General features: G+C 32.5%; 1 protein-coding gene and 1 pseudogene across 6 annotated transcripts in view; one reads left to right on the top strand and one right to left on the bottom strand.

Moving 5' to 3' along the window:
• Nucleotides 1–3,043: 3,043 nt before the first annotated feature.
• On the top strand, nt 3,044–3,370 carry LOC146998607 (protein GVQW3 pseudogene; annotated as a pseudogene).
• Nucleotides 3,371–6,734: 3,364 nt separating this feature from the next.
• The window catches only part of LOC118204155 (uncharacterized), a 79,776-nt gene continuing 58,957 nt past the window's right edge, over nt 6,735–27,553 (bottom strand). For 3 of the 6 annotated variants that reach the window (XM_085811264.1, XM_085811262.1, XM_085811263.1), the window contains 2 exons: nt 18,362–18,458; nt 6,735–18,241 (listed from right to left, as the gene is read on the bottom strand). In XM_085811264.1, the coding sequence (XP_085667390.1) occupies nt 13,950–18,161 (4,212 nt within the window). In that variant the 5' untranslated portion in view covers nt 18,162–18,241; nt 18,362–18,458 and the 3' untranslated portion in view covers nt 6,735–13,949. Of the gene's footprint in view, nt 18,459–27,553 lie in introns of all 6 variants that reach the window. The other 3 variants (XM_085811261.1, XM_085811259.1, XM_085811260.1) reach the window with 1 other exon arrangement.

Here is a 27,553-nt window from a genome sequence, read left to right on the forward strand (position 1 = left end):
TTTTTATGAAAACTTCTAAAATTTGCAAAAACAACTTCAGAAATTTGAGCCGCGATAAAATTGCCACCTTAGTCATAGGCAAAGGACGTGTATATTCGTCCTTTGCCTATGACGCCGTTCACAGCGGGAAGATTTAGACAGTTCTATATTACCGAGCTACTGCAGGCGCAACGTTGCCGGTTCCTTAAAATAAGCCCAACATGACATAATAAATTCTGGAAATGGAAAACATCTCGGATGAGAAAACGGAGAAAGGAAAAGTGAGATGGGTACCAAAAGGAAAAAGGCCAAAAGCATCTAGCAGGTGAACGGAACTTGACAAGATGAAGAAAATCCGAACGGATCCTTCACAATTCAGAGAAACGACAAATGCAAAACATGGTTCAAAATGCTATACAACAACAACAAAAGTTCAATACTACTATAAAACTGCACAAATTCAAGCCATACATATGTGCTGGTCGAATTGCTTGTTTCGCAATTCGCTTGTTCTAATTTTAATTTTAAAAGTTGTTTTAAGTGTTTTAACTGTATTTGATACAATTTTTAATGAAGATGTTTTAAGTTTTATGTGATTTTGCCTTGCCACAAAATGAGAACCGAATTGATTCAATGAGAAATATATATCTAATGAAATACGAGGAAATAAGTTTAAATGAAATGTAGCAAATATGTGTATAATTTAATAGGAGTACAAGGACGTCATGTGGTGCCACGTCAGATTTTTCTCTTTTTGTCTTGGCATATGCACATGGTTCAAATAAGGTTCTATTAAACCAGGTTTGCCATCGAATTTTGAATGACGTAATTCTCCTACGAATATGGGCACGTAGAAGCCCAAATTTAAAATCTGGAATTTGTTTTATTATCAGTTTCATATTTCATAAAACTTTAACGAATTTTTTATTAACAAACTCAAGGATTTCAAAGCGAGCCATGGCAACGTTGTACAGAAAAAAATCTGATGTGAACACCATATGACTTCCTTGTACGGAAAATTAAATTATGTGCATTTTTCTTGCATTTTATTTAAACTTATTGGATTGAATTAAATCTACTTCGTCGACAGCGCAAAAACCACAATAGAATAAATGCATTCTTTAAAATTCACTCTATTTGTTTACCATAGCGACACTCTGGCGCTAGGTTCACTTAACAGTATTATATTTCGTTCATATTATAGACTTAGACAGTTCTATATTACCGAGCTATTGCAGGTGCAACGTTACCGGTTCCTTAAATTAAGCCCAAGGGCACATGACATAATGAATTCAAGAAATGGAAAACATCTCGGATGAGAAAACGGAGAAAGGAAAAGTGAGATGGGTACCAAAAGGAAAAAGGCCAAAGGCATCTAGCAGGTGAACGGAACTTGACAAGATGAAGAAAATCCGAACAGATCCTTCACAATTCAGAGAAACGCCAAATGCAAAACATGGTTCAAAATGCTATACAACAACAACAAAAGTTCAGTACTGCACAAATTCAACCCATACAACTGAAAATCAATATACAACGACTGTTACAACATTACACTAGCAATCCAAACAACTTAGAGTACAGCACTGTCTTTATCAGATAAAATGAAAGAAATTACCGCCTCCTATTGAGGAGCAAGAGAAGAAGAAGCTCATCTCATGAAGGTGTGAGCAGCAAGTGGTCTTATGTTGCGGTCTTCATTGAGTATTTCGTAGTTGAAGACTTGGGAATAGTTCACATAGTCGCATTGGACAGCTTTAGAGGAGAATTTCTCATTTGTTCTTTTAATAAATTCTGTGATGGTTTTAAGCTTAAGATCTCTATGAAGAAGTTCATTTCGGATGATAAAATCAGCATCAGTGATAATACGAAGAAATTTATTCTGTACTATTTGAAGTTGATGTAATTGATTAGGAGAGGCAGTATTCTAAGCTGGAGGTGCATAACAAAGAATAGGTCGGATACAAGTAGTATAAATATGTCTCTTGGTTCTTAGGCTAAGGTTAGAAAATTTTCCAATTACGGGAAGAAATCTGCACATAATTCCAATTGCTTTATTTTTAACATTCTTAATATGGTTGCTCCAAGTGAGATTATGGTTAAGAATCACTCCTAGATATTTGGCTTTTGTAACTAATGGGACAGGCTTCTTGAAAAAGGAAAAGTTCCTTTAAACTGGTGCGTTTTTTCTTAAAATGCAAGATTTTCTTTACACTGTAGAGGACTGGTGCACCAACTGGAGAGTTAAAATTAAAGCCAGTAAGTCTCAACTTTTAATCCCTCGCAAAAACAAAAAACAAAAAAATGCTCCAAGTTTAAAGAACTTTTCCTTTTGACTTGGGCACGCCGACATCACGTGTTGCCAGATGATCCCAGCATCTTACCTTAAATAAATCCAGGACTCAATGGTGCATGTTCTATAACAGTAGTTTTCAACTTATTTTGCCCTATGCACTCCTTTCACCATTGTCTCCTCTCCTATCTAAAACTCGGGAAAAAAATACCCCCCCCCATATACATATTTATTTAGATTGTTGTTTAATGTGTTTTATGAAAATAAACAACAAAAAAATATAGAAAACGCTTATAAGGACCAAAACGTCAATTAAATTAGTTTGTTAATATTCTTAAACTAAAACTAAATACAGGGAGTTTCTAAATGAATATTTTAACGCTTTGTAATATTTATTACGTAAAACTTAAAATCATAATTAATACATGAAATGAAAGAGCAATTCAAACAATTCTGTTTCTTGGTACTAGCAAACAGAAAGCCATTTGTGTTCTGCAGTTTACAAAGACCGAATCTGTAGTTACTGCGCAATGTGCGTTCCGGATTAAGTTCAGATGTGATCCCCCAAGTGATAATACAAGGTGTGTTCGAAAAGTTCGGTGATTGGTCTCATAATTAAAAAACAGGGCCGGTTAGGATCTTGCACTCACGCAGACGCAGTGAGAGAAATGTCATCTAGAGCCATCTAACGGCCATTTTACGACAGATAAGAGGAAGCGCATGCTATTAGCAGTTTAACACAGTCAGTGTGAGTAAGACTGTCAGTGTGACATGGAGCAATGCATAAAGTTTTGCTTCAAGTTAGGCAAAACGGCGACGGAGACACATGCCATGTTAGTGAAAGTTTACGGTCAGGAAGCAGTGAGTAAAAAGTGTGTTAATGAGTGGTTTAAATGCTTTACAGAAGGAAAGGAGGATGTCAAAGATGAGCCGCGGTCGGGGCACTCTACAACAAGCACAACTCCAGACAATGTGGAACGAGTTCGACGGATGCTTGCGGCAGATCAACCACTATCTTTAAGAATGATAGCTGGCGAGTTGCAGATAAGCCTAGACAATACGGGCACCATTGTGCACAAACATTTGCATAAACGTTAAGATATGCGCCCGGTTTGTACCGCACTCGCTGTCAGAAGAGCAAAGGCAATGCCGGATGGAAACCTCTGGAGATTTTATCGACATGTGCGACCGGAATTCGCAATTCTTGAAAACAATAATTACAGGGGATGAGTCGTGGTGCTATCAATACAATCTGGAGACCAAGCGGCAATCCATGGCATGGTGTTCAACGTCGTTACCCCCTCCCAAAAAAAGTCGTTTGACACAATCCAGGATCAAGACGTTGTTGATCGTCTTTTTCGACAGTAAGGGTTTGATTCATTGTGAAATTGTACCCGTGGCTACAACCGTCAATGCGGAATACTATGAGGGAGTTTTGAAACGGCTGCTGCTACGCATACGCTGGATTCGGCCACAGTACCGGAATGGGCAGTGGAATCTGCTCCATGACAACGCCCGGCCGCACACTGCGATCCGTGTAACCCAATTCCTCGATAGGCACCAGGTTCCACCTTTGGATCACCCTCCATATTCTCCAGATCTGGCTCCCGCAGACTTCTTGCTGTTTCCCCGCTTCAAAGGAGTTCTGAAAGGCCAACACTTTTCCGACATTACTGAGATCCAACGTGTGACAACTGTGCTTCAAGCCATACCGAAAGAAGGGTTTGCAGACAGTTTCCAACAATTGTACACCCGATGTCAAAAGTGTATTGTTGCTAATGGCGAATACTTTGAAGGCCAGTAAAGCTATTTTGCTTGTTTCTCTTGCTTCCTTTTTTTTTTTTATGGTCAAATTCACCAAACTTTTCAAAGACACCTTGTATAATAACATCTGTAGATGGTATCATCAGCTTGAAAATACCGGCTGCCTTTGCAAAGGGAAGAGTACGAGTTGATTAGGGGTTAGTGAAAAGCGTGTCGAGTTCGTAAAGTATTGTGTGTATGTGTCTTCACTACCAGCTGACCTACCCAACCTAAGAAACAGGATTAAGGCAGCCGTTGCAACAATTATACCACAAACACTAATCAGAGTTTAGGAAGAACTAGGCTGTCGACTTAATGTGTGTGCGACGAAAGGTGCCCATATTGAACACTTGTAGGTTGTTTGAGCTACTCTTTCATGTACTAATTATAATTTTAAGTTTTATATAATAAATACCCCGAAGCGCGAAATCCCGACATTAATTTAGAAACACCGTGTATTTAAAAGTTAAATAAAAGGCTGACTGCATTTGCCCTGTGAAGCTATGAAATTCACTTCTGATTCAGAACACTTATTCTATAATACTCACTTGCAAGCTTGGATGGGTTCTCCGCATCTCTTTTCATATTGAAATAAACTCCCTTTTCTACTAGGCGAGGTTAAGTCTCTTCACGTGGTGCACGAACAATAAAGTTACTAAATGCTGATGGTGGTTCGAGTCCAAGCTGGCTGCAACGTGAATACGAGGGCAATCCCAAAAAAAAGGTCTCCAATTTTTTGGGGACGTAGAGAAAGTTTTAATACGGTTGTTGGCAACACTGTTGTGAGTGGTGCCTTCTCCGCTACCACATAAACACGCAGGCACTTCGCTTGGATGCTCAGTCTTGGCTTGGCAGCCATTCGAAATGGAGCTCCCAATAAACGTTACCGCCAAGTGCGAAGTGCGCCCAGTTATTCAATTTTTGAACGCAAAAGTCGTTAAACCGGTTGAAATTCACCGCCTATTGACAGAAGTGTATGGATGTCAAAAACGTTCGCAAGTGGTGTAGAGAGTTTACAGCTGGTCGTACTGAAATTCATGACGAAGAAAGGAGCGGGAGGCCGTCAATTGCCGACGAGACAATTGCGAAAGTTGAGGGAGTTCCTCAATTGTTGAGTTCGTATTCGTTGAGTTTTGCGATTGTTGAGTTCATAAAATGCGCAAAGATCGGAGGATCATCTGGATGCTCCTGAACGCTTCCTGAAGAGCATGGCAGCAAGCTGGTATGACATGGGCATTGTAAAACTGCCACAGCGTCTATAAAAATGCATCGACCGAAATGGCGATTATGTTGAAAAATAAAGCATTCTGCAATCTTTAAAATGATGTAGCAACTATAGAAAATAAACGGTTCTTTGTATATCTAAAAATCTAGGAGACCTTTTTTTTGGGATTGCCCTCGTACAAACAAGCTTTGCTCAGCAAGCCCTCCACAAAGGGTCCCCTCTTAAGGACATAGCCTCACGTCGTTTGCCATAACCAAATATACCAAATTAAACTTTAGCCATAGGCAACAAACGCAAGTTTCGACTTCATAGAAAATGACGTAGGCGGTGTATATCTGGTACGTTTTGAAAACGGATACAAAACGTTCATTTAATATCCTGAAACCTTTTATGTTTTAAATGAAGTGCTGAATATGATCCATATTAAGCAATTACATTAACCAAATTGATAAATAAACCATAAAACTGAATTCATGAAAATCAGAATATAACTAGCATATTTACCCTTCGAAAAGTCAATATAATCTACAAATTCTTATTATGCATAATATTTAATGGTTGTATTTAGGAACTTCAAAAACTGAGAAGAAAGCAAATGCATAGGGCTATCAAAGTGAGAAAGAATCATTTAAAGAAAAGAGCTTAAAGAAGAAGAGAAAAAGGAGAAAACTGCTTTATCGCAAAGCTTTGTTCTTAAGAAGTGATGGCTTTATTGCAAAGCATGAAATACAAGTGTAGATCATGAGTTACCTGCAAAATTTCAAACAGTTTTGAAGTTTTTGATTCCAGATGCTACAGAATTTTCAAAGGCAAACATACGCCTCGAGACATGTAATAATGGGCATCATCTCTCAATAGCTTTTATACCACCTTGCACTACTCTTGCAGCTTATTTATTTATTTAATAGATTATGGCAAAGTACATCACAGCTCATGAAACTTTCATGAAAAGGTCCCAATGTGGCCTAGTGGTTAAAATCTCTGAATACTGGTAGTTCGAACTGGGTTCGATACCAGGCAAATGCGGTGGCTGCTCAGTTGGATTTTCCCACGTGTAACACTAGCCAACTTCCCTTAGGAAGATTGCCCTTGTGTACTTTGTCATATTCTATTAGCCTAACTTAAACTAATAGAAACTGGATAGTATTCACATTAAATATAGGGAAGGCTAAAAAAATGCCCACACTGCCAAGATTTGAACCCAAGTTGAGCTATTAGTGGTCATACAAAAATTTGATAGTGCAATGAAAGAAAAGGTTCTGATCAACTTTTTTAATTTATGGCATTTATCTATATTTCTTAAATATTAATATCCCTTTCACCTCAAATAACTGATATTTGAATGAAAAATGATTCTCAGGTATGAACATAAAAGTTAAATTTTCAAAGAAATTACTATGTGATACTTTGAATGGTTTCATAGAAAACTCTTCATTACTTGCAAAAAGTGAATATTTTATTGAGAATTATATCATAACAAGTTTTATACAAAACATCATACATAATAGAAATTATTTTAAAATCAAGTTTTATGCAAACGGCATATGTACATTGAACACTGTTTATAACAGATTATCAATTATGTGTACAGATGCCAACTTCTATAGAATTGCACAGTAGCTGGCAACTCCACAGACATGACAAACACAACTTGGTTACTTCCAGTTCTCAATACAATACTCTAATAATGCAATTTAATATTTGTCATAATTACCAAAAGTTTTTATAGCTCAGTGTTTGAACACTACATAATGGATAGATAAATAAGTAATACAGATATCTGATCATTCAAATTGTATATATATATATATAAAGAGTATTATTGCATTAGGTAGTGATTTATACATAAAATGCTCTGAATATTATTTACCATACAGCACTGCTCTAAAATTGCAGCACTCTATGCTGTCAACTGTATGGTCAAGACTTAATACTTCTCATGCTTTAAATGATTTTATAAGCTGCAAAATCAGAAAGGGGGAGGGAAAAAAAGATCTACACACTCCATGCTGCTTTTATATTGAAATGAAAGTCCCATACAGTATATATTAGGTTTAACCCTCTCGCTGCGCATCCCGCGATTTCCACGGGCAACGTAGAAGTAGCAAAATTTGCGCAACCCGCGATTATCGCGGGGATGCGTTTTTGCTGCCTATTTAAGTGTGCAACCTGCTCTTTCCCCATTTATGGTTTCATTTCGGCTTTTCTGTAATGTTTAATTGTTTATTTAGATGTCGACTAACAGATGGTGTTAGTTGTTTACGTTTCTGCGAAATATAAAAAGAATTTTTTTTAGCATTTTGCGCGCGCTTTTCAGAGCTCAAAGATGTCTGGCAGGAAGCGTTTCTCGAGTGATATGACCTATGTTCCTGACGATATTTCCGACACTGACAGTAGTTCTGACTCTGATTCCGAGTATATTGATGATATTTATAGCGGAACTGATGAAAATTTCTCGGATTCCTCTGTGGATAGTGATGAATCTGAAAATTCATTTTCAATTCAAAATGCCCGACAGTGGTGCAAAATTGATATGCAAAATATTCCACCAGCTCCTGCTTCATTTCCTTTTATTGGCAATCCCGGACCAAATTTCACTATGGCAGATGATGCAACTGTTTTGGATTATTTTGAACTTTTTTTTGATGATGTTATGTTGCAAATAATAGTAAAAGGACCAACAGATACGCTCAGCAGTATATGAATAAGGCAGTTCCTAAAGAAAGATCAAGGTGGAAAAATTGGACAGATACGGATGAGAAAGAACTTAGATTATTCTTTTCCGTTTTGTTTCTCCAAGGAATTGTAAAAAAGCCTAAACAAGAATATTATTGGTCCAAACGTCACATATTGCAAACGCCTATTTTTCAACAAGTAATTCAGAAAGATAGATTTATTTTGCTGATGAAGTTCCTTCATTTTACAAATAACGAAGAGTTTGATAAGGATAATCATCCATGGCCAAAATTAAATAAAATTTATGACATCATGGAGCATCTTCGAAACAAATTTCGAAATCTTTATATACCAGATAAAAATCTCAGCATAGACGAGAGTTTGATGCGATTCAAAGGCAGACTGAGCTGGAAAATGTTCATCGCGAAAAAAAGAGCAAGATTTGGCCTTAAGTTTTTTGTGGTCTGCGAAGTGGGAACTGGATATATTGCAGACTTTCTCATATACACTGGTAATGGAACTGTGTATAACCCGAAATTTGCAAATTATCCAGTTTCCACTAAAATTGTTCTGCACCTGATGGACAGATTCCTGGGCCAAGGTTACTGTGTAACCATGGACAATTACTACATGTCTCCAAAGTTAGCAGACATTTTAATTTCAGAAAGAACAGACTTATATGGAACTGTAAATAAGATGAGGAAAGATTTTCCTCCAAATTTTGCAAAAGAAAAAATCCCTAAAGGTGACGTCCTTGCTTACCAAAGGGGTAAAGTTATGGCTCTGAAGTGGCAAGATAAAAAAAGTGTTTTTCTTATAAGTACAGTTCATAATGCAAGTTCCCGTTTGGTGAAATGCAAATCAAAGAAAACTGTACTCAAACCAATTGTTGTTTGTGATTACAACAACACGATGGGTGTGGTTGATTTATGTGACCAAGAAATGTCATATTACCCCACCCTCAGAAAACAACAAGGGAAATATTATATAAAAATTTTCCGACAATTCATGGACCAATCACTGTGGAATGCTTATATCCTTTATAAAAAGGATAACCCATTACAAAATATAACGCTTCTAGATTTCCGTTTGCAAATTATTGAGCTAGGCATTCAGAAGTATTCAGATAGAAATTCCAGTGTTCACTCTAGCAGATGTAGTTCAACTCTCAATCCCATGAGGCTAACTGCTCGACATTTTGCTAGCCATATACCCCCAAATCCCATCAAGAAAGAGCCTCGTAGACAGTGTGCTGTCTGTTGTTCAAAAAAAAAAAAAAAAAAAAAAAAAAAAAAAAAAACTGAAAGCGGAAAAAAAATTCGAAAAGAAACGCGAATTTGGTGCAAAGATTGCGAGGTCGGACTTTGCCTCGAGCCTTGTTTCGAAATTTATCGTACAAAACTTCATTTCTAATAAATGTTTTGTAAGTATTTTGCATATTTTCATTAGTATATACTTTTTACCTTTGTATTTTATAAAATAAATCATAATTTAACCAAAATTGATTTTCAAAATTTTGCTTTTTTATCATTATTCTTCAATTTCAATATTCTGACAACTTTTTTCTATGATCTAATTCTATATTGAAAAAAAACTCTTTTACAAAAAATTTTGTACATTTTAAGTCTAAAATATATGTAGATTTGAAATATGTAATTAAAAAAATATGCAATTTTGGAACCTATTTTGATAAAAAAAATACGCAGCGAGAGGGTTAACTTGGTAATAAGGACATGTTTCATCAAATAAAAAGTGACTGCAACATCCTTTAATAGAAAATTAAAAAAGCTACCACATTCAACACTATAACAAAGTGAGTTAAAAGAAAATTATCAGATATAATAATAATATAATCTAATTACATAATCTAATTACTGTGAAAGAGCATCCCAGAATGCAGATTAGACAGCAGATACCAGATATATATATATCTGTTATTCTCTAGAGCTAACAATTACTGGATACAAATCGATTGTGAAATCTGCTGTTTTCATATATGCAAGGGTTATAAACGAATTTCTGTCATATTTGATGATATTTTTATCTAATGTAATGAATGCCATTCTCGTTCAAAATTGCTCATGTGCTTAGAGGATTTAATCAATGTATCTTGCCTGTGCAAGAATGCTTAGGTTCAGAATGGTACGGACAAGACTAAGACTCTGCAGTAAACCAAATGCTTAAACCTACCAAACACAACAATTATTAGCCATCTATGTGATACAGTGCAGAACTTGAAATAAAAGAATACAAATCATCTCAAAGCTTCTGATGCTAAGCTTCTCGAGGACTAGTTGTTCAGGTATTCAAGCGACTCCAAAGGATTTTTCCATATTGTGATATTATGCTTTTTTCAAGCCCTTAGGATACTCAAAATAAGCAAGGCACATGAATGAACATCTCAATATATGTGGCCAGTCATGAATAATTATGATATCATGACATTAAATAATATGAAATACAATTGAAGTTCATCTAACATTATGTGTGTGTCAAAGCAACGCATTCTGAACTCATTTATATTCAACAACTAATATGCAGATATTGATTCATAGTAATCAGATGATGTTTACAACTCTAGAACTTCATATTTCAATGCAAATAATTTCCATTAATTTAATTTCCCAGCATATTATTTAGACAAGGGTTCTCAACCAGGAGAGAATTTCATAGCTTCAGGAGAAGAATAGGGTCAGGCTTTTTTTAAACCTATTAAGTATTTATTATTCGTTTATGAATATAAAAAATACTTTTACTCAAATTTTGATATTTATCAACATTTTCTATATTTTTCCTTGCTTAGTTTATAAAACACATTAAGAAATATTCTACATTTAAATAAATTCATTTTTTGAATTTTGGAAAGGAAGGGGGATGATTGTCCAGCGATGGTAAACACAATATAACTGAGAATGGGTGCATGAGGCAAAAAAAGCTGACAATCACCCATTTTGATCATTTAATTATTGTTTATGTCAATACTTTTAATAAGCTGCAATTCAGCTTCTATTTTTGTCACTTAATATACTCTCAACATGATTAGCAGATACAAATGGCCAAACGTGTACACTGTGCATGAATTCTTAATTCTTGCTTTGTCACAACATTGACTAAATGTATATATATATATATATATTATGAAAAATACCTGTATTATTATTTTTTCTTCCATTCACAAATATATTTTTAATGGTTAAATACATATTCAACATATGTACTTAACTAATGATAAACCTCTGGCAATTACTTTCATAGTGACAAATAAAATGATCTGCACTTGATACGATTTCATACAATATTACAAAATGTGTGCTTACACTTTCATAAAATCTTATACATTTTTTATAACAATGCATATTTACAAGAAATGCTTTCAAATGAGAAAATATTTACACATGGAATTATGTTCAAAAATAATGGCACAATATGACAGCATCTCAGAAATAATAAACACTATATGATAATATATAAAAATAAATGGACATTTACTTTACTGAAGTGTAGCACAATATAACTGAGAATGAACACTATCTACTCTCTAATTTAAAAGATACACATTTTCTTACATTTTTAATACAATAAAAAACTTAGAATAGAGATACACATATACATACAGTAAATTCAAACCATTTCTGCCTTGTAAAACGAAAATATGACATTCAAAAGTATTACATAAAATCACTTGCTTTAGCACACACATACATATATTTCAAAAGCTAAGAAATATATATATATATCTTAAAAATCCTATAGTAATTAACTAACTAATGAAGTGATACAGAAAATAACTTCACACTTTTCACCTTTAATTGCTAATTATATTTAACAGGTGATCTTACCAATTCTTTGGTTAATTTTTAATAAAATCTTTTGAAAAATATGTCATACTGCAAAGATAATTTTGACAATTATATTTTCAATTTATAAAAGTGCACAAGACTTATATTGTGCACAACACCTGAAAAAAAATGGCCCACACCAGTCCAGTCTTATCATGTAATAACAAATCAATAAATATAAAATACTCCAAAGTAATGTGTTGTAGTAGTGTAGTCTCCAAAGTAGCAGTGTTGCAAAGCCTTCAAATTACAAAACTTTAATTCCTGATATTTAATAACTTCATTTTATGTTACTTATCATAAACACTACCCAAATTTGCAGTTAACAAATGGGTTAAATAATAATGAAACAGGAATGCACAAAAATACCATATATATGTTATATATAGTTTGATTACAATAAATCAATATAACATGCAGATTTAGGTGTATTTTTTTTAAAGTCTAGATCAGTGGTCTTCGAACTGTGTTCCGCAGAACTTCTGTAAGTCAAAATAAAAATTTTAAAGCAATTACACTAGTTGACCAATGTTTGTGAACTTAGAAAAAAATAATAACAATAATAATAAAAATACATTTAGTTTAAACTAAAAAAAAAAGGGGGGAGAAGATATATAAAGATTTAAAAAAAAATAAAGATGCATTTAGTTAATTTAAAACTTAGTCATGCATAACTTAGTCAACATAAAATATGTCAAACAGAATGAAGTGCAAGAACAAAATTTCAAATATGTACTTAAAAATTCTACTGAATTCATATTTGTAATTTTACTATACATGAATGACATATTTTCAGAAATTCTTCGGTATTATAAACGCTTTCATGTATAAAAAATAAATTAATTTTATTAATTAATTTTTCTGTGAATGAAAATCACATGTGATCTTCTGAATGATTAGATTGCTTTCGCTCTTTTTATTTATTTTATTTAATACTTTCATATGAGGCTTCAATAAAAATAAAAAATAGCTGAGAAGTGCTGTTCTAAATGAAGAATACATATCAGATTTTTAATAAAATGAAATACATATAAAATTTTAAATAAAATAATGTATGAGACTAAGAAATTATCTGATGCAATACAAGAAAATTAAATTTATAAAATAAACTACAACGCTATTCACGAAACAATAAAATTCATTCAATTCTTGACTGTTTATACTATTGGATATTAAAATATTTTATGAAAACAGAATTAACCAGTTGCAAATCTAGACTTTTATTTGAATATTTACTTACATTCAATGACTTTTTCACCAATGTTGCAATATTAAATGTTTATGTTGGCTTCTTAACTCTACACTTTTTATTTAGAATTATGATTCTAAAATACCCAACATTTAGCCATAGCTAGTTAATATTAAAAATACTAACAATAAACATGAACTATTTTGCCAAAGGGAATCATTTAAAAAAGAGATATACAGTTATTAATAGTATTTAGTATATTTTGATTTATTTATTATCGTATTCAATATACATTTATTACAACTTATTTTGGTATTTATATATATATATCAATACATGCAAGAAATACAGTGCCAAAATACAGACTAAATGAGACACTATATACTTAAATTCTTAAGAATTAAGATTCTGACAAAAAATGAAATTTATGAATTTAAAACATATTTTTAATTTTATTAAAATATTTGCTATTGACATGCTCTTAATTAATAATCAATTCAAACTTTAAAAGTGATATCGTCATGACTCAATGTCAAACATTAAACTGCCATAAAAAAAGCTTGCATCACGACCTAAAATTCCTTAAGCTTGCATCATGACCTAAAATTCCTTTTATAACAAATTTTAATATTCCACTGTATATGTATTTACTGACAGCTATATTATTTATTTGATTTCCACTATATTATGCATAAATAATTTTCTGCAACTGTATTTGTAAATTATCTAACATTAAACATATTTATTATCAAACCTCTCCTAGAGAATTAAATTGGTTCAAACATTGATATATTTCATTAGAAACTGAATTGTGCAACACAGCAAATAGATTTCAGACTAAAAATCAAAACATAAATAAAAATATTATTTAATATATTTACACAAAAAGTTAAATATAGCAGAAATTAAAGGTAAAGAAAAGGTAAAGATAATATTAACTAAATATTAGGAATTCATATTAGAATTCACATATTGTTCCTGAACTCTTTCACTGAACTCATTATATATTACCAATAAGCCAGATAGTAAGAAGCATGGCAACAGATCTTTGATTTCCAATTCAGAGCATGACTTGCAAAGCAAACATGACATATACATGCCTTCTATAAAACTTAAACTTGAATACACATAACTTATAACTGATTCACTAGAAAATGGGAGTGTGTTAATGGAAAAATGTTCCAGTATTGTCCTTAAATGGAAATTAATGTAATCCTTCAGTACTTCAAGAAGCTCAAAATCTTCAAATCCATCAGGGAATTTATATTGTACTGACACATCATTGTATTCATCTACCTTTTGACAAAACTGGCCTGATAAAGTTTTCATAAGCTTTGAATTTGTGCAAAACTGCCTTACTGTCATGTTACGAGAAAAAGAATTTTCTTCAAACCATTCTTCAGCATGAAATTTACTTGTCATAACAGAATTGTTTCTTATTTCACTGGCAACATTACTAACAAAGTGCAAAAAGTCACTAAACAGCAAACTGGAACTTTGGAAACAATCTGCAGAAGAATGTTCTTCCACTGATCTTTCTAATCTGGTTGATGAGCTTTCTGCTACATATTTGCTATTATCTGATGAATTTGGTAAGGTCTGTTCACAATCAAATTGATTTTCAGATGATAATAAGATGCTTTCATAAACACAGTTATCTACAGAAGATGGGTATTTGGAATTAAAAATAGATGCTTGTACGCCAATATCAGAAACAAAACGAGCCGGAAGTGCAGGCAGCAAATAACTTTCGGCATTATTTTGAAATTGTAAAACAGGTGGTATGATTACATATGGATTACTGTTATAAGGTGCAATTTGAGAATAACATGGAATAACAGCATTTAAAGGAGAATAAAAATTGGTTGGCAAAGCTGTAGGAACTAACAAATTACTACTACCTGCACTGCAATTTCCAAAAATGTTCATAACTTTTGGAGCACTGAAATTTCCACTACCAGAGTTGATAGGAGTACAGTTATTTTCAGTAGCTTGCATTATTTGTGATACAGGCACAGAATTCATGATGGATACATTATTATTTTGAGCAGTTTGTATAATTTGAGACATGGGTATTGAATTCAAAACAGGTACACTATTTTCAACATTTTGCACAATTTGTGGAACAGATGCAGAATTCAAGATGGAAGCATTACTATTTTCAACAGTTTGTTTAACTTGTGGTATATCAAACAGAACCTTTTTAGCAATGCCAGTATCTATCTTATTTTCCACCTTTGATGTTTCAATGGAAGCAAAACTATCTTTAGAATGAGTGGTCACAGATTTCTTTTTTGCTGGAATAATTTTAACAGCTGCAGCACTAGATGTTTCTTGAAAATTTGTAAATTCATGTTTACTATCATTATTTTTAGCTGGTGACATACAGTTGACTGCTTTTTTCTTTAAGATGCCTGTCGACACCTCAGAAATGATTTTGGATTGTGTTTGCTGAGTATTTGGAACTTCACAACTACTTTTTGAATTTCTTGTTGTTCTAATAGAGTTTGATTTAATTACTTTTTGTAATTTGTTAACATTTGCCTTTGACTTTCTCACATATCTATCAACTGAGGATGTTTGCTCTCGTTTGGTTTTTTCAATGGAAGGGCTGCTATGAAATGAAGAGGAGGTTTTATTCTTCCTTTGAACACTCAGCCTTCTATTAACAATATGATTGTTTTGGGGAGACCAGGGAGAATCTACAGAATTAGTTTTAGAACTTAATGAATATCTTTTAACCATATCCATTAAAGAAGGCTGCTTATGAACAGAGGTACTTGAATCAGCTATAAATTTCTCTGTATTATTCTCTTTAACATGTAAAAAATTTGACAATGATTTGCCTTTTCCTTCAGAAACTTCAGTTTTTGCAGAAATGGATGGAGTTTGCCCTCTTCTTTTTCTATGTTCTGCACTAGATGGTGACAATTCACTTTCTTCAAAGGTTTTACTACTACTCAGTTCTAACTTTCCAGTGAAATCATTTTTTGAATTTGGTGTTACTTCAAGCCTCACAGCATCTTTACTTGCTTTTTCAAGCTGGTGTTCCTCATTAGAAGAAACCTTTATATTTTCCCTCAACGTTTTAGAATTACTTCTAACAGATAGTTTTCTATCTTCCGTTTTTGGTGACTGGACATCATTTTGAGAAATTTTAGTTTTAACGGAATTAATGTCATTCTCAATAGTTGCTTCTACACCAAATTTACCATTTGACAACTTATTCAATTTGTTTGCTGTAAATGCATTTACCATGCGAAATTCGTTGTCATCTTTTAACTTATTACTAAAAGGTAAAAATGTTTGCATATCAGGATTCTCAATTTTAATGTTACTTTTTTCATCCAGATGGATGTTTTCATTATCACACATTTCTTTTTCTTCACAACTCACACCCGAGTTTAAAACATCCTTTACTTTTATTGGAGTAGATATTTCCTCAGTAACTGGTAATTTTTTTTTACCTATATTAAGCTGAATAAAGGACAGGTTTTTATTACAATCAATCAGAGAAACAAATGGCTGAGTCTTTTCAATATTTAATATATCACGCTGTATACTGTTAAGAAACTGCATTTCATTTGATTTACTTCCATTATGTTCGGTTTTGTTATCTGGCATAGATTTAGATAATTTTCTAGTCAACATGCGAGTTTTAGTAACAGCAGTAGTACAATTGATCTTGTCAGGTGAATTTTTTCCACTAGCTGTCTCAGATGATACACTGTTACATAATTCTACTTCTTTTTTCTTGCCTTTAGTGTTCTGTGTTTCATCTACTAAAGGGAAATTTTTCCTCTTTGAAATATGCTTATTCTGTTGTGTAGTATTTGGATATTTAATTCCATTTAGTTTACAATTTTTAGATATAACTTCACTATCTTGCATTTCCCGAATTTTTTTTGCTCGTTTTACAATATCTGGATACTCAAAATTTCTATACCGAAGTTTCTTCGAACAACCTCGAAGACTTTTGCGTCTTTCACTTTCAAGCACAGTAGATGAAGAAAATGACTCTTTCACATTATCAGACTCCACAATTTTTTCGGTTGAAGAATGAACATTTTTAATTGCTTCCTGTGAAAGATCCTTTTCTAAATACTGAAACGGAACTGAATTTGACACAGACTCTTCTTTACACATATCACTATCAGACTTTGAAGACTGACACTTTGATGGATCAACACTTAACTGCAATTCAGTATCTTTGATATTATCTTTTGAAGATTTTAGTTCGGAAGAATTCTGGTCAACAATTTCACATAGTGATTTGGTTTTGTTTGTGGAGAGTTGATTTTGCGAGGATTTCTCCTTTCTATTTGACTTAAATACATTTAATTGCCTTTTGGGGAATATTCTAGATTTCTTTTTGACTAAATCAACTTTTTTTTTTAAAGATTTTTTTATCTTTGGTTTTTGTATCTTTGTTTGAGATTGTTTCTTGGATCTTTTATTTGTGCTAGAAATATCATTAGAAAGAACTCTGTCTTCACTTGATGATTTAACATTCATTTTTGGAGATCTGGTTTCAGATGTAGCTAATGACATTTCAGACTTAGCATTTAATTGCAATGATGAACTTGATTTGCTTACTCTTCTCCTTTTTTTAACAGGTTTACCAGACTCTGTTTTCCATTTTTCATTACCAATACCACTATCACTATTGAGATTCGTTGATATAATTTTTAAAGGGCCTGGTGATTCGGTTACAGATGCGACAGCAAATGACGGTATTTCAGACTTTGTTTCTTGCACTGTCATATTTGACTGGCTTGTTGCTCTCCTTTTCTTTATAGGCAAAGTCTTGACAAACATGGAATTTTCAAAATCCATTTTCAATTCATCCATATTGATTTTTGAAACATTACTGTTCTGAATGATTTCTAATCCTGTCTGATTACCTGAATCATTCTTGTCAGGCATTTGAAGTTCTAAAAACTGTTTTTCTGAAGAATCGCTTTTTTCCGTTTTTTGGTTTAGAGAATTAATTTCTCTATCATAAGATTCACATTTATAGCCATTTTTTTCATTTTGTTCATTTACAGCTTTATTAACAGAAGGGCTCAGTCTTCTTTTTGCGTAAGTTTTCAGTGATTTCCAAATGTTAGAATCGGAGATTGGCTCTGCATTTTTTATCTTAACTTTAGATGCCATGTTACCAGATGAAATGGCATTTTTTTCAGCAGGCAAAGCAGGCACTGTTTCTGGCTCCCTATTCACATCAATATTTTCATCTGAAAAAAGACAGAAGCTTTCATCAGTGTAAGCTAAGCTAGCATCATCCATTAGTATCACAAAAGTTAACTAGCATCATCCATTAGTATCACAAAAGTGAATAATTATGTATATGATACATTTTCTTAAGATTCAGAAGCATGACACATCACGATCCATTTTTATGCATCTTGAGCAGACTTCATATTGATGTCGAGAACAATTCTCAAATGAAATCTGAAAAAGAAAGAGATTAAGTTTACCACAAAAAAAGATTTGTAAGTTTACATTTCATATGAAGTTTCAGTGTTATTAAGTAGGCTTCCATGATTCTAAAGCTCAAACAGTAAAATAAACTTTTTGTTACAAATTTGTATTAAAAAAAAGGAAGAGGACATGTTTATAAATATTTATTTAGTAGCAGAAACTTTGTGAACACTGTATTACATGTTGATACCTCCTCTTTCAAGATATTAATGGAAATTTTTTTAATAATATGAATATTAAAAAATTATGCTTTAAATTTTCCAATCTTTCATTAACATGAGTAAAATATCTCTATTAGATGATTATAAAATAAGTCCAAGTTAAAGCCTCAAAATGAAAATCAGTGCAAAATCCTGTATTAGAAAACAGACATAGGATGTGAATGTGGATCTTTATTCTTTCAGGTAGCTATTCTGTTTAACCAAAAGTTTTAGTGAGGTGATAGAATCTTTGAAAATAAATAATTTTCAACACACAATAAGGGTTTGGAAAGCAAAAGGTCAGAGGATGCTTTCTACGGAATGGATGAAACATCGCACTTCAAAACACCTATCATTCAGCTGTTATTTATTGCCAGAGATACAGCAATATTCAAATGTGGAGAAGGCTCATGTGCACCTTACATATGGGCTGCAAATGACAATGCCTCAAAAGCAGTAAGACTTTACCAGATGCTTCCGTGCTGTCTGATCGGAAATGTTTGCGCAGGCAACTCTTGAAGATGGGATCATTCCACAACCAAAGACATGACACAAGTCGACCAAGAGTGCGAGAATGATAAATCAAATAGAAATAATCCTTGAAGCAGTGGACAACCAGCCTGAATGAAGCTCATGTGTGACCAAGATGTCAACCATATGACGGTATGGCATGTGTTGCAAGCCATCACCAGTTGCCTTAAATAAAATGGATTTTTCACAACATGTAACATTTACATGTTGGTTCCTGCAACACAGCATACTACATTCACAGTTCGCAACATGTGTCCTGTTTACAGATGAGACTATGTTCACATGTTACAAAATATATTAGTACACATAACAATCATGGGGGCCACAGTAAATTTGCATGCTATGCATTCGACATGCCACCAGCAAAAAAATAAATAAATAAATAAAAAAGAGCGGCAGGAATTATACATGATCACTTAATTGACCTATATCTTTTACTAGACCACCTACAGGCAAAAGTACTGCACCTTCCTTCAGCAGGTGCTGCCCGATTTACTGCAAAACATGCCAGCATATTTTTAAACCAGCAGGACTGTGCAAAATTACCCAGATGTTGCCTTTCCGAAAAGATGATTGGGTACAGTAGGCCCCTCTCGAGGACTCCTAGATCTCCTGATTTGTCCTGCCTGGATTCTTTTCTCTAGAGACAGCTAAAAAGCATTATTTGCAAGATGCCCACTGAGTCACCAAAGGGCCTTGTTGTCTGAATTAGCATTGCAGATGTTCAAGAAATGCCAAGAATTTTCCAATGTGTGCACGATTCACTCTGACACTGATGCAGCTTGTGATCATTCATTTGAACATGTGTTGTAAACAGTTGAATAATGAAAAATAATGAATCAACATCACATACAATAATGAAGATTATTTGTTCTTTAATTCTTCGTTTTTATTGTGTTCTCCATTTCCCCCCAAACAGAGGCCTTCTCCTGGCTTACCATTCATTTGCTTTTTGATCCCACATTGCATGATGAAAGTTGTTTGCTTTGGAAAGTTCTGCCAACTCTTAACTTGTGACTAGTAGTTTTGTTACAAGCTGTACTTTTTTATTGTTTAAAACTAGTTTGAATTCTTTACACATCTAATATAAAATATTTATGAATTACCTTAATTCTTGGTTACACATTACCTTAGAAAATACATACCCAACTCTTACACATACATATGAATACCTATAAGGTAATTCTAAAATATCTGACAAAAATAAAATAGCAGGTACAGAAGACTGAAATAAGACATGGAAAATATTAACTCTTCCTTGATAATATATTATTTATTTCTTAAAAATTGTAACAATGCATTAATTTAAGCACCAATAAACATAATTTTTTCCCAATAAAACACGTACTCTTTTAAACTGAAGATGTTTTATTCACCTATGAAAAAGTTCTCACTGACAGTTAAAACAGACTATATTTGAACTAAAATTGTTAAATTGAAAAATAATAAAAATCAGTTTCATTTTTATCTTACACTTTAAAAAAAAAAAAAAAAAAAAAAAAAAAAAAAAAAAAAAAAAACACGAGTATAAGTTTAAATTCTTCAAGAAATCTAAAACTGCATAAATGGTTTGGTTTGGTTTATTTAATTACGGCAAAGCACACTAGGGCTATCTGCCTAAGGGGAGGGATGCCTTCGTGGAAAAATTTCTAAGGGAAACTGGCTCGTATACACGTTATACATGGGGAAAACCATGAAAACACCCACGCAGCCAGCCCGTTCACAGGATTCGAAACTTGGACCGAACTACCAGTGTTCAGTGACTTTACCGCTTGGCCGCTGGTGAGCGACCTGCATAAATGTATTTCATGTGTAGGAATTTGTATGACAAGTAATGTCAGTTCAGTGTTTTTTCATTTATTTTCTCAATAAAATGTAAATTAAGTTCTTTTAAACATATTGCAAGAAAAAAATAAGTGTTTTAACTGGATGCAACTGAACTAGTTTATCAAAATGCCATCTAAGTGAGAACAAGAACTAACAGTCAACTGACTTTCAGCTGAGATGAGGATAGGTTATCCAATATTATGTCTCTGTGACTCGCATGTTAATTCTAAATGTTAGGTGCTCCGTTTGATGTATATTTTCTTTGTAACTGTTCCTGTGCTCAGTTAGTTAATACATACTTTTAGAGCTAGCCACCATTTGTGTTTGAAGGACGGAATCATCTATTAATAATCATAATCAATAAAGAGAGAAAAATAGAATTTGTAGTTATTTCTCATCACTTTTACAAGAAGACCAGACTGTATCTACCAATTTGAGGTGATAACCTTGTCAAAATGCATATGTGCACATGACATATATACATCAATAGAGAGCCAGGAGTCGGGCAATTAGCATACCACGGAGTAGCAATTCTTAATCGGTGGTATGCAAGAGAAGAATAGGCGGTATGCAAAGAAACAAATTATTTTTAACTATTAAATTCAAAAATTAAATACCCAACATCCTATATAAGTTTCTTCTCTAACATTAGTAAATTAATGTGATCTAAGGTCAATAGCCGCTGATAGACTTTGTAATCCGTTTTTATTTTCACAAATATTCTTTTAGCCATAGACATAACAAAATTTGTCATAAATGATGTTTTTAAAAGGATTAATGGAATTGGATGTTGCATTTAGTAAGAAATAAAAATGAGTTCCAATAAAAAGATAATAAACAGTATCTCTTAAATTCTTCTATTTTCAATTAGAATAATTTTTTATGTCGATTTGCTGCCTCTAAAAGGGAGGTATTTTTTCTTCTTTTTGCTTTGTATTCCTTACTTTTCTTTGCGATTTGAGAATACCATCCTTTGTTTTTAAAGAACTCGTCTATGAAAATATATGATGAGATATTTAAATATTTGTGAAAAAATAATAAAACAAAACTATTTTTTCAAAATGGAAAAATGGCTATAACTGATTAAGCGGAAAAGTGATACTTTACAGGTGATGGATCCAGGACAATCTACTAGCACTAAAAATATTGAAAAGACAAAAAAAATTGTTTATGAAAATATAATGAAAGTTTTTCATCATTCGGGTGTACTTCGAATGGACCCTCAACCTCAATGTGTTGTTTGTGGCGAGCTATTACAAATCAAAGTATCAAACCATTGTTTCATAAAGACACCTTGAATCTACGCATGCCAACTTAAAGAATAAAACTGAAGAATATTTTAAGAGGAAATTTTTGGATTTCAAAAATAATAAACAAGTAATGAAAGGTTTTACTTTAAGTGAAAAAGCTATAGAAGCTAATTACCTAGTAAGCCTAAGAATTGCCAAGACTGGGCAGGCTCACACTATTGGAGAAAACCTTATATTGTTTATATTGAGCTAAAGATATTGTTTTAACAATATTCAATGAAAAAGCGGCTAATTAATAATATTTCGTTATAAAATGATACAGTAAGTGGACAAATTCATGAAGTGGCAAATTCCATAAAAGAGACACTTATTAAAAAATAAAACATAGTGAATACTTCACATTGCAATTAGATGCAAGTACTGATATAATGAAATTTATTCAATTACAGTAAGTCCGAACAGAATAATTTAAAATCTGGACCTCAAAGCCGCAAACATTTTTTTTTTTTTTTTTTTTTTTTTTTTTTTTAATGCTTTACACATGCGCATTTGATTTTTCCTTCCATAATAAAACATGTGGAGATTTTCACTTAAAATTTCCGATTCTTAATTTTACTTAGGCACTAAATAAAATACCTTGTTATGGAATTTTCACTTAAAATTTCCGATTCTTAATTTTACTTAGGCACTAAATAAAATACCTTTTTATGGAAAAACAATCATGTAAGCATAAATTTGTGAGAGTAATAATTTGGCTTCATAGCTGAGTGGCATACATCTCAAACCGAAACATTCACCTATTTTATATCACTGGCGAGTCTTTATCTATTACATTTTGCTTTCATCACCGCATGTTTTATCAATACACGACAGCTTCAGTAATAACTCATGCTTATATCTAAACTTTTTTAATATTAGTAATTGAATAACAAGAGTATGGCAACCTTTTACGCTAACATTACACTTGGCAATGATTATAGATTTTTAAATGCTCTAAGAAATGTTGAGGAGGAAAATTCAACAAAAATTTCTTTTCATATGCTAAAAATAGATTTTGTTAATGAAAGTCAAAGGCCAAAAGATTACATTTAGTACTGATTTAATTAAGAATAACTGATATGTTATTCAACATAAACCCAGAAGCAGCTTGGTAGATAGAAGTATAGATGCTTCGCACACTTTAGAAAAACTTCGGTTCCTATTTAAAAGATTTCGATTTTCGATAGTGAAAGTATATAGATTTTGTTTGATCACTGAACCACCGAATGCTGTAATTAATGTTATGTAAATATTGTATACTGCGCGTAAAAAAAAAGGGGGGAACAGTTCTATATCTCTCGTTCTACTGGGCTGACTGATGAAATTCAAATTGCATTTTTCATGTCTCGAAAGCGTGACTTGGAATAACATAGGTATTTTGACACAAAATCGGACTTTCTCCTGAAATAACATACCAATTTTGTTCCATATTTCGATTGTATGACTTAAATTATGCCAGACTGAAACATTTTGTAAAAATCGTAAAAGTAGTTTTTAAAAAATCAGCTCTCAAAATTTTAGCTCCTCAATGTTAATTGAATTTGGCATATATTTATTACTATCTCTTTTTTATTAATTTTTTTTTTCCTTTCACATTTCGAAATTTAGGTTCATTCCAAATAAATTCATTCATTTTTCGTGTTTTATTTTTAAAATTTCTATTTTTAAATAATTTTTATAAATTTTTCAAAAAAAATTTAGAATTATAACCTATAAAATTTTTATTATCATCTTAAAGTAGGTGTAGTTCTAAGCATACCTGCAAAAAATTACAGTTTTTTATTCAAAATTTTCTAAGATATACACGAATTTATATATTTTCGCATTTTGAAATTTGGCATCTTTTTTTTTTAAGCAATAATAACACCAAATGTGATTTATGGATTTTTGTTACAGTGAATTGCCACAGCTATTTTTAACCTTAATTTCAAATTAATTTTTACGGAGAATTAATTATATGAAATTTTGGTACTTACGTATTAACGCAACCAGGCCAAAATTCGCATAAATCGCCAAATTTGACGACCCTACTTAGGGCAACCCTACGTGTTCAGACGAAAGTTTATTTGTAAAAAGAAAAAATAACACTGTGCGTGTACTACCACAGAAATGGGTTTTCGGCGGAATTTGCCGAGAAAAGAAAGAGACTTTTTTGGTTACTGTACCTAACAGAAGCGCCGTTACCCTCATGGAAAAAATTTGCGAAAATATCAAGGAAGGAAGCATAATTTATTCGGATTGCTGGAAAGGATACAATACAAGTGAGTTCGAAAATGCTGGATTTCTACATGGAACTGTTAATCACAAATATAACTTTGTGGATCCCAACACGGGCTTTCACACACAACATGTAGAGCGCATGTGGGGCTCAGCCAAATGGCGCAACAAAAAACAGAAAGGAACAGCCCGTCATCATCTTGACTCATACCTTATTGAATTTATATGGCGCCAAGCTCAAGCTCTTAATGGTGAAGACGGTTTTTCATCAGTGCTAAAAGCAATAGCCAAAAGATTTCCGCAGAAAAAATAATTCTGCAACTTATTCAAATTCGAAACCGGAAGGGTTTAATTGCTATTTTATATTTTAAAACAAAATAATATAAAAAAATTGTATTAAAAATTATCTGTAATTAATAAATGTACATTTTCTTTCTATTTATACTTTTTTACTCAAACTTACAAATTGCGCCAACCTGGTTGCGATAATACGTAAGTACCGAAATTTTTCCCCTCAATGATGCATAATAAATATTTATTAATACTATACAAAAAGTTTTTTAAAAATTATAGATGATATTATTCAAATTTTTAACTTTTTAAAAAATTTCTTTTTTCCTTTTAAAAAAAAAAAAATATTTATGAGAGTAAATTTTTACCTTTGCCGTGTTATCGTCTGCTACTTTACTTTGATTGCATTTAAATTGAATTGTCTAAAACTGAGAAAGTTCGTTTGATGTTTATTTTCACAATGTTTTTAAGCAAACAGGACGTTGACAGTTTGGGGGGGGGTCATATCCCAGCTTTAAAAATTATATATATATATATATAAGTATAAATTTTTACATTAATCCTCTTGGAAAGAATGATTTAAGTAGCTAATTTTCTCTCAAGTTCTAGATTGTATAGAAAACATGATCTTTAATATGATTTAGATTGTTTGTAGCCGATACAATAATCAGATGGTACAGATTAAACACAGTACACTCAATGGTATAGATTAAACACTGCTGGACTGTTTTATTTCTTTGTCTTTTAGCAAAAAATTTTTTAATTAAAATATTTATCCTTTGGACTTTACTTTAAACTTTATTTATAGTTAAAATGACTAGAAAATGAAAAGCTATCTTCAACTAAAATGTACCGTCTCTGATGTATTTCCTCTTCAGCATGAATTAATTTTTCTTGGCATTCTGCCAGATACAGATCCCATCAGTTTGGGTACAAGTATATGTTGGATAGTTTTTAAGTAAGAAGGGAGAGGAAAATTTTTGAAAATGGCACCTAAACGGCACAGAAGTTATACTGCTGGTTTTAAGCTTAATGTAATTTCACGTGCTGAACAAATTGGAAATAGAAGCAGCCGCTCGAGAGTTTGAAGTGGACGAGTTCAACGTTGTAGAAGTGAAAAAAAACTTTAAAATATGCCACAACAGAAAAAAGCCAAAACAAGTGGTACTGCAAAGTGGCCAAATCTAGACCTTGCAAACTGGATAAAGGAGCAACAAGGAAAGGGAATGGCAATTTTGACTGTAAAAATTCGCTTACAAGCAAAATTTATAGCAAAACAAACGAACATAAATGATTTCAAAGGAGGGCCTTGCTGGTGTAGCAGATTTATGAAAAGAAAAAATATTTCTGGGTGTACTAGAACAACAGTCGGGCAACAATTACCAATGGACTGACAGGATAAAAAGGCATCTTTTTTAAAATATGTGACAGATGTTATTGACAAAAAAAAAAACTTTGGTAACAGATAATAAATACGGATGAAACGCCGTTAGCTTTTGACTCTTCTGCAAACAGAACTGTTGGTGAAACTGATGCAAAAACTACATCTGTGCTTACGACGGGGCATGAAAGAACGTCATTTACATGTGTGTTAGCTTGTGCTGCAAACGGTGACAAGCTAAAGCCAATGATCATTTTTAAACGAAAAACTATTCCGAAGGGAGATTTTCCTAATGACATAATTATTTGTGAAGGGATTTTTTTTCTAACCAAAAGGGTTATTGACAATGGATTCGAGCCGTGCTCATTTACTTGAGTCAGTTAAAAACAGATATCAAAAATTATCTACGACCGTAGCAATAATTCCTGGTGGTTTGACAAAAATCTTACAAGTATTAGATTCGTCAGGTAATAAATCCTTCAAAGCTGAAGTCCGAAAGCGGTGGAGTGTTGGATGAGTGAAGGATTGCATATGTATACCAAAAATTATAAAATGCGTAGAGCATCTTAAGAAGAAGTTGCAAAGTTTGTAGGAAGTGCATGGAAATCGGTAAAAATATCGTCAATAATAGCAGGGTTCAAAGAAGCTGAAATTATATCCTTAGATAAAGAGACTATAAACCAAGAGGTTGAATGTGATGATCTGGAAGACTTGAACTTAGATCAGGATTTACTAAATCTTTTTAATTCAGATAGTGAAGAATCAGATTTTGATGACTTCATATGATGTATAGTTTGCTGTAATTCCTTTTGTAAGTAAAATTTAAAATTTCCTTTTGTTATCCAAATTTAATATTTCGTTGTTGCAACATTTTTTATAATATAGTCTGAGTATTAAAAATATGGACTTCTTTAGTGGGTAAATATAAGTATATACGTGAACGTAAATATATTTTCAACATTTCTTACCTTTAATTTATTTTTGAGTTATGGTTTCATTTCATTTAACTGATATGTCATATATCAGGCCATAGGTTGAGATTTTGCAACTATACGGCCCACCAATTTAATCTATTGCGGCATTTACGCGGATGCGGCCTTTCTTCCGTAAATTACGCTAGTTGATGTAATTGATATTTTTTAAAAATTGGCACGAATGCAAAATTTATGGAAGTGTAACAATCAAAAAATCTTAATTTTCTTGTGGTGAGAACTGAAAATAAATGTAGAAGGAAAGAAGAAAATTAGGGAGAAAAGTAAGCAAAAATTTGAAAGGGAATTTGGCTGTCAAAAATAAAGGTGTTTCGAAAAGTTGGATGCTTTTGAATAT

The sequence above is a fragment of the Stegodyphus dumicola genome, chromosome 2, assembly GCF_044657685.1.
Source record: "Stegodyphus dumicola isolate Sdum_Otavi_A_Nest chromosome 2, ASM4465768v1".
Taxonomy (NCBI): domain Eukaryota; kingdom Metazoa; phylum Arthropoda; class Arachnida; order Araneae; family Eresidae; genus Stegodyphus; species Stegodyphus dumicola.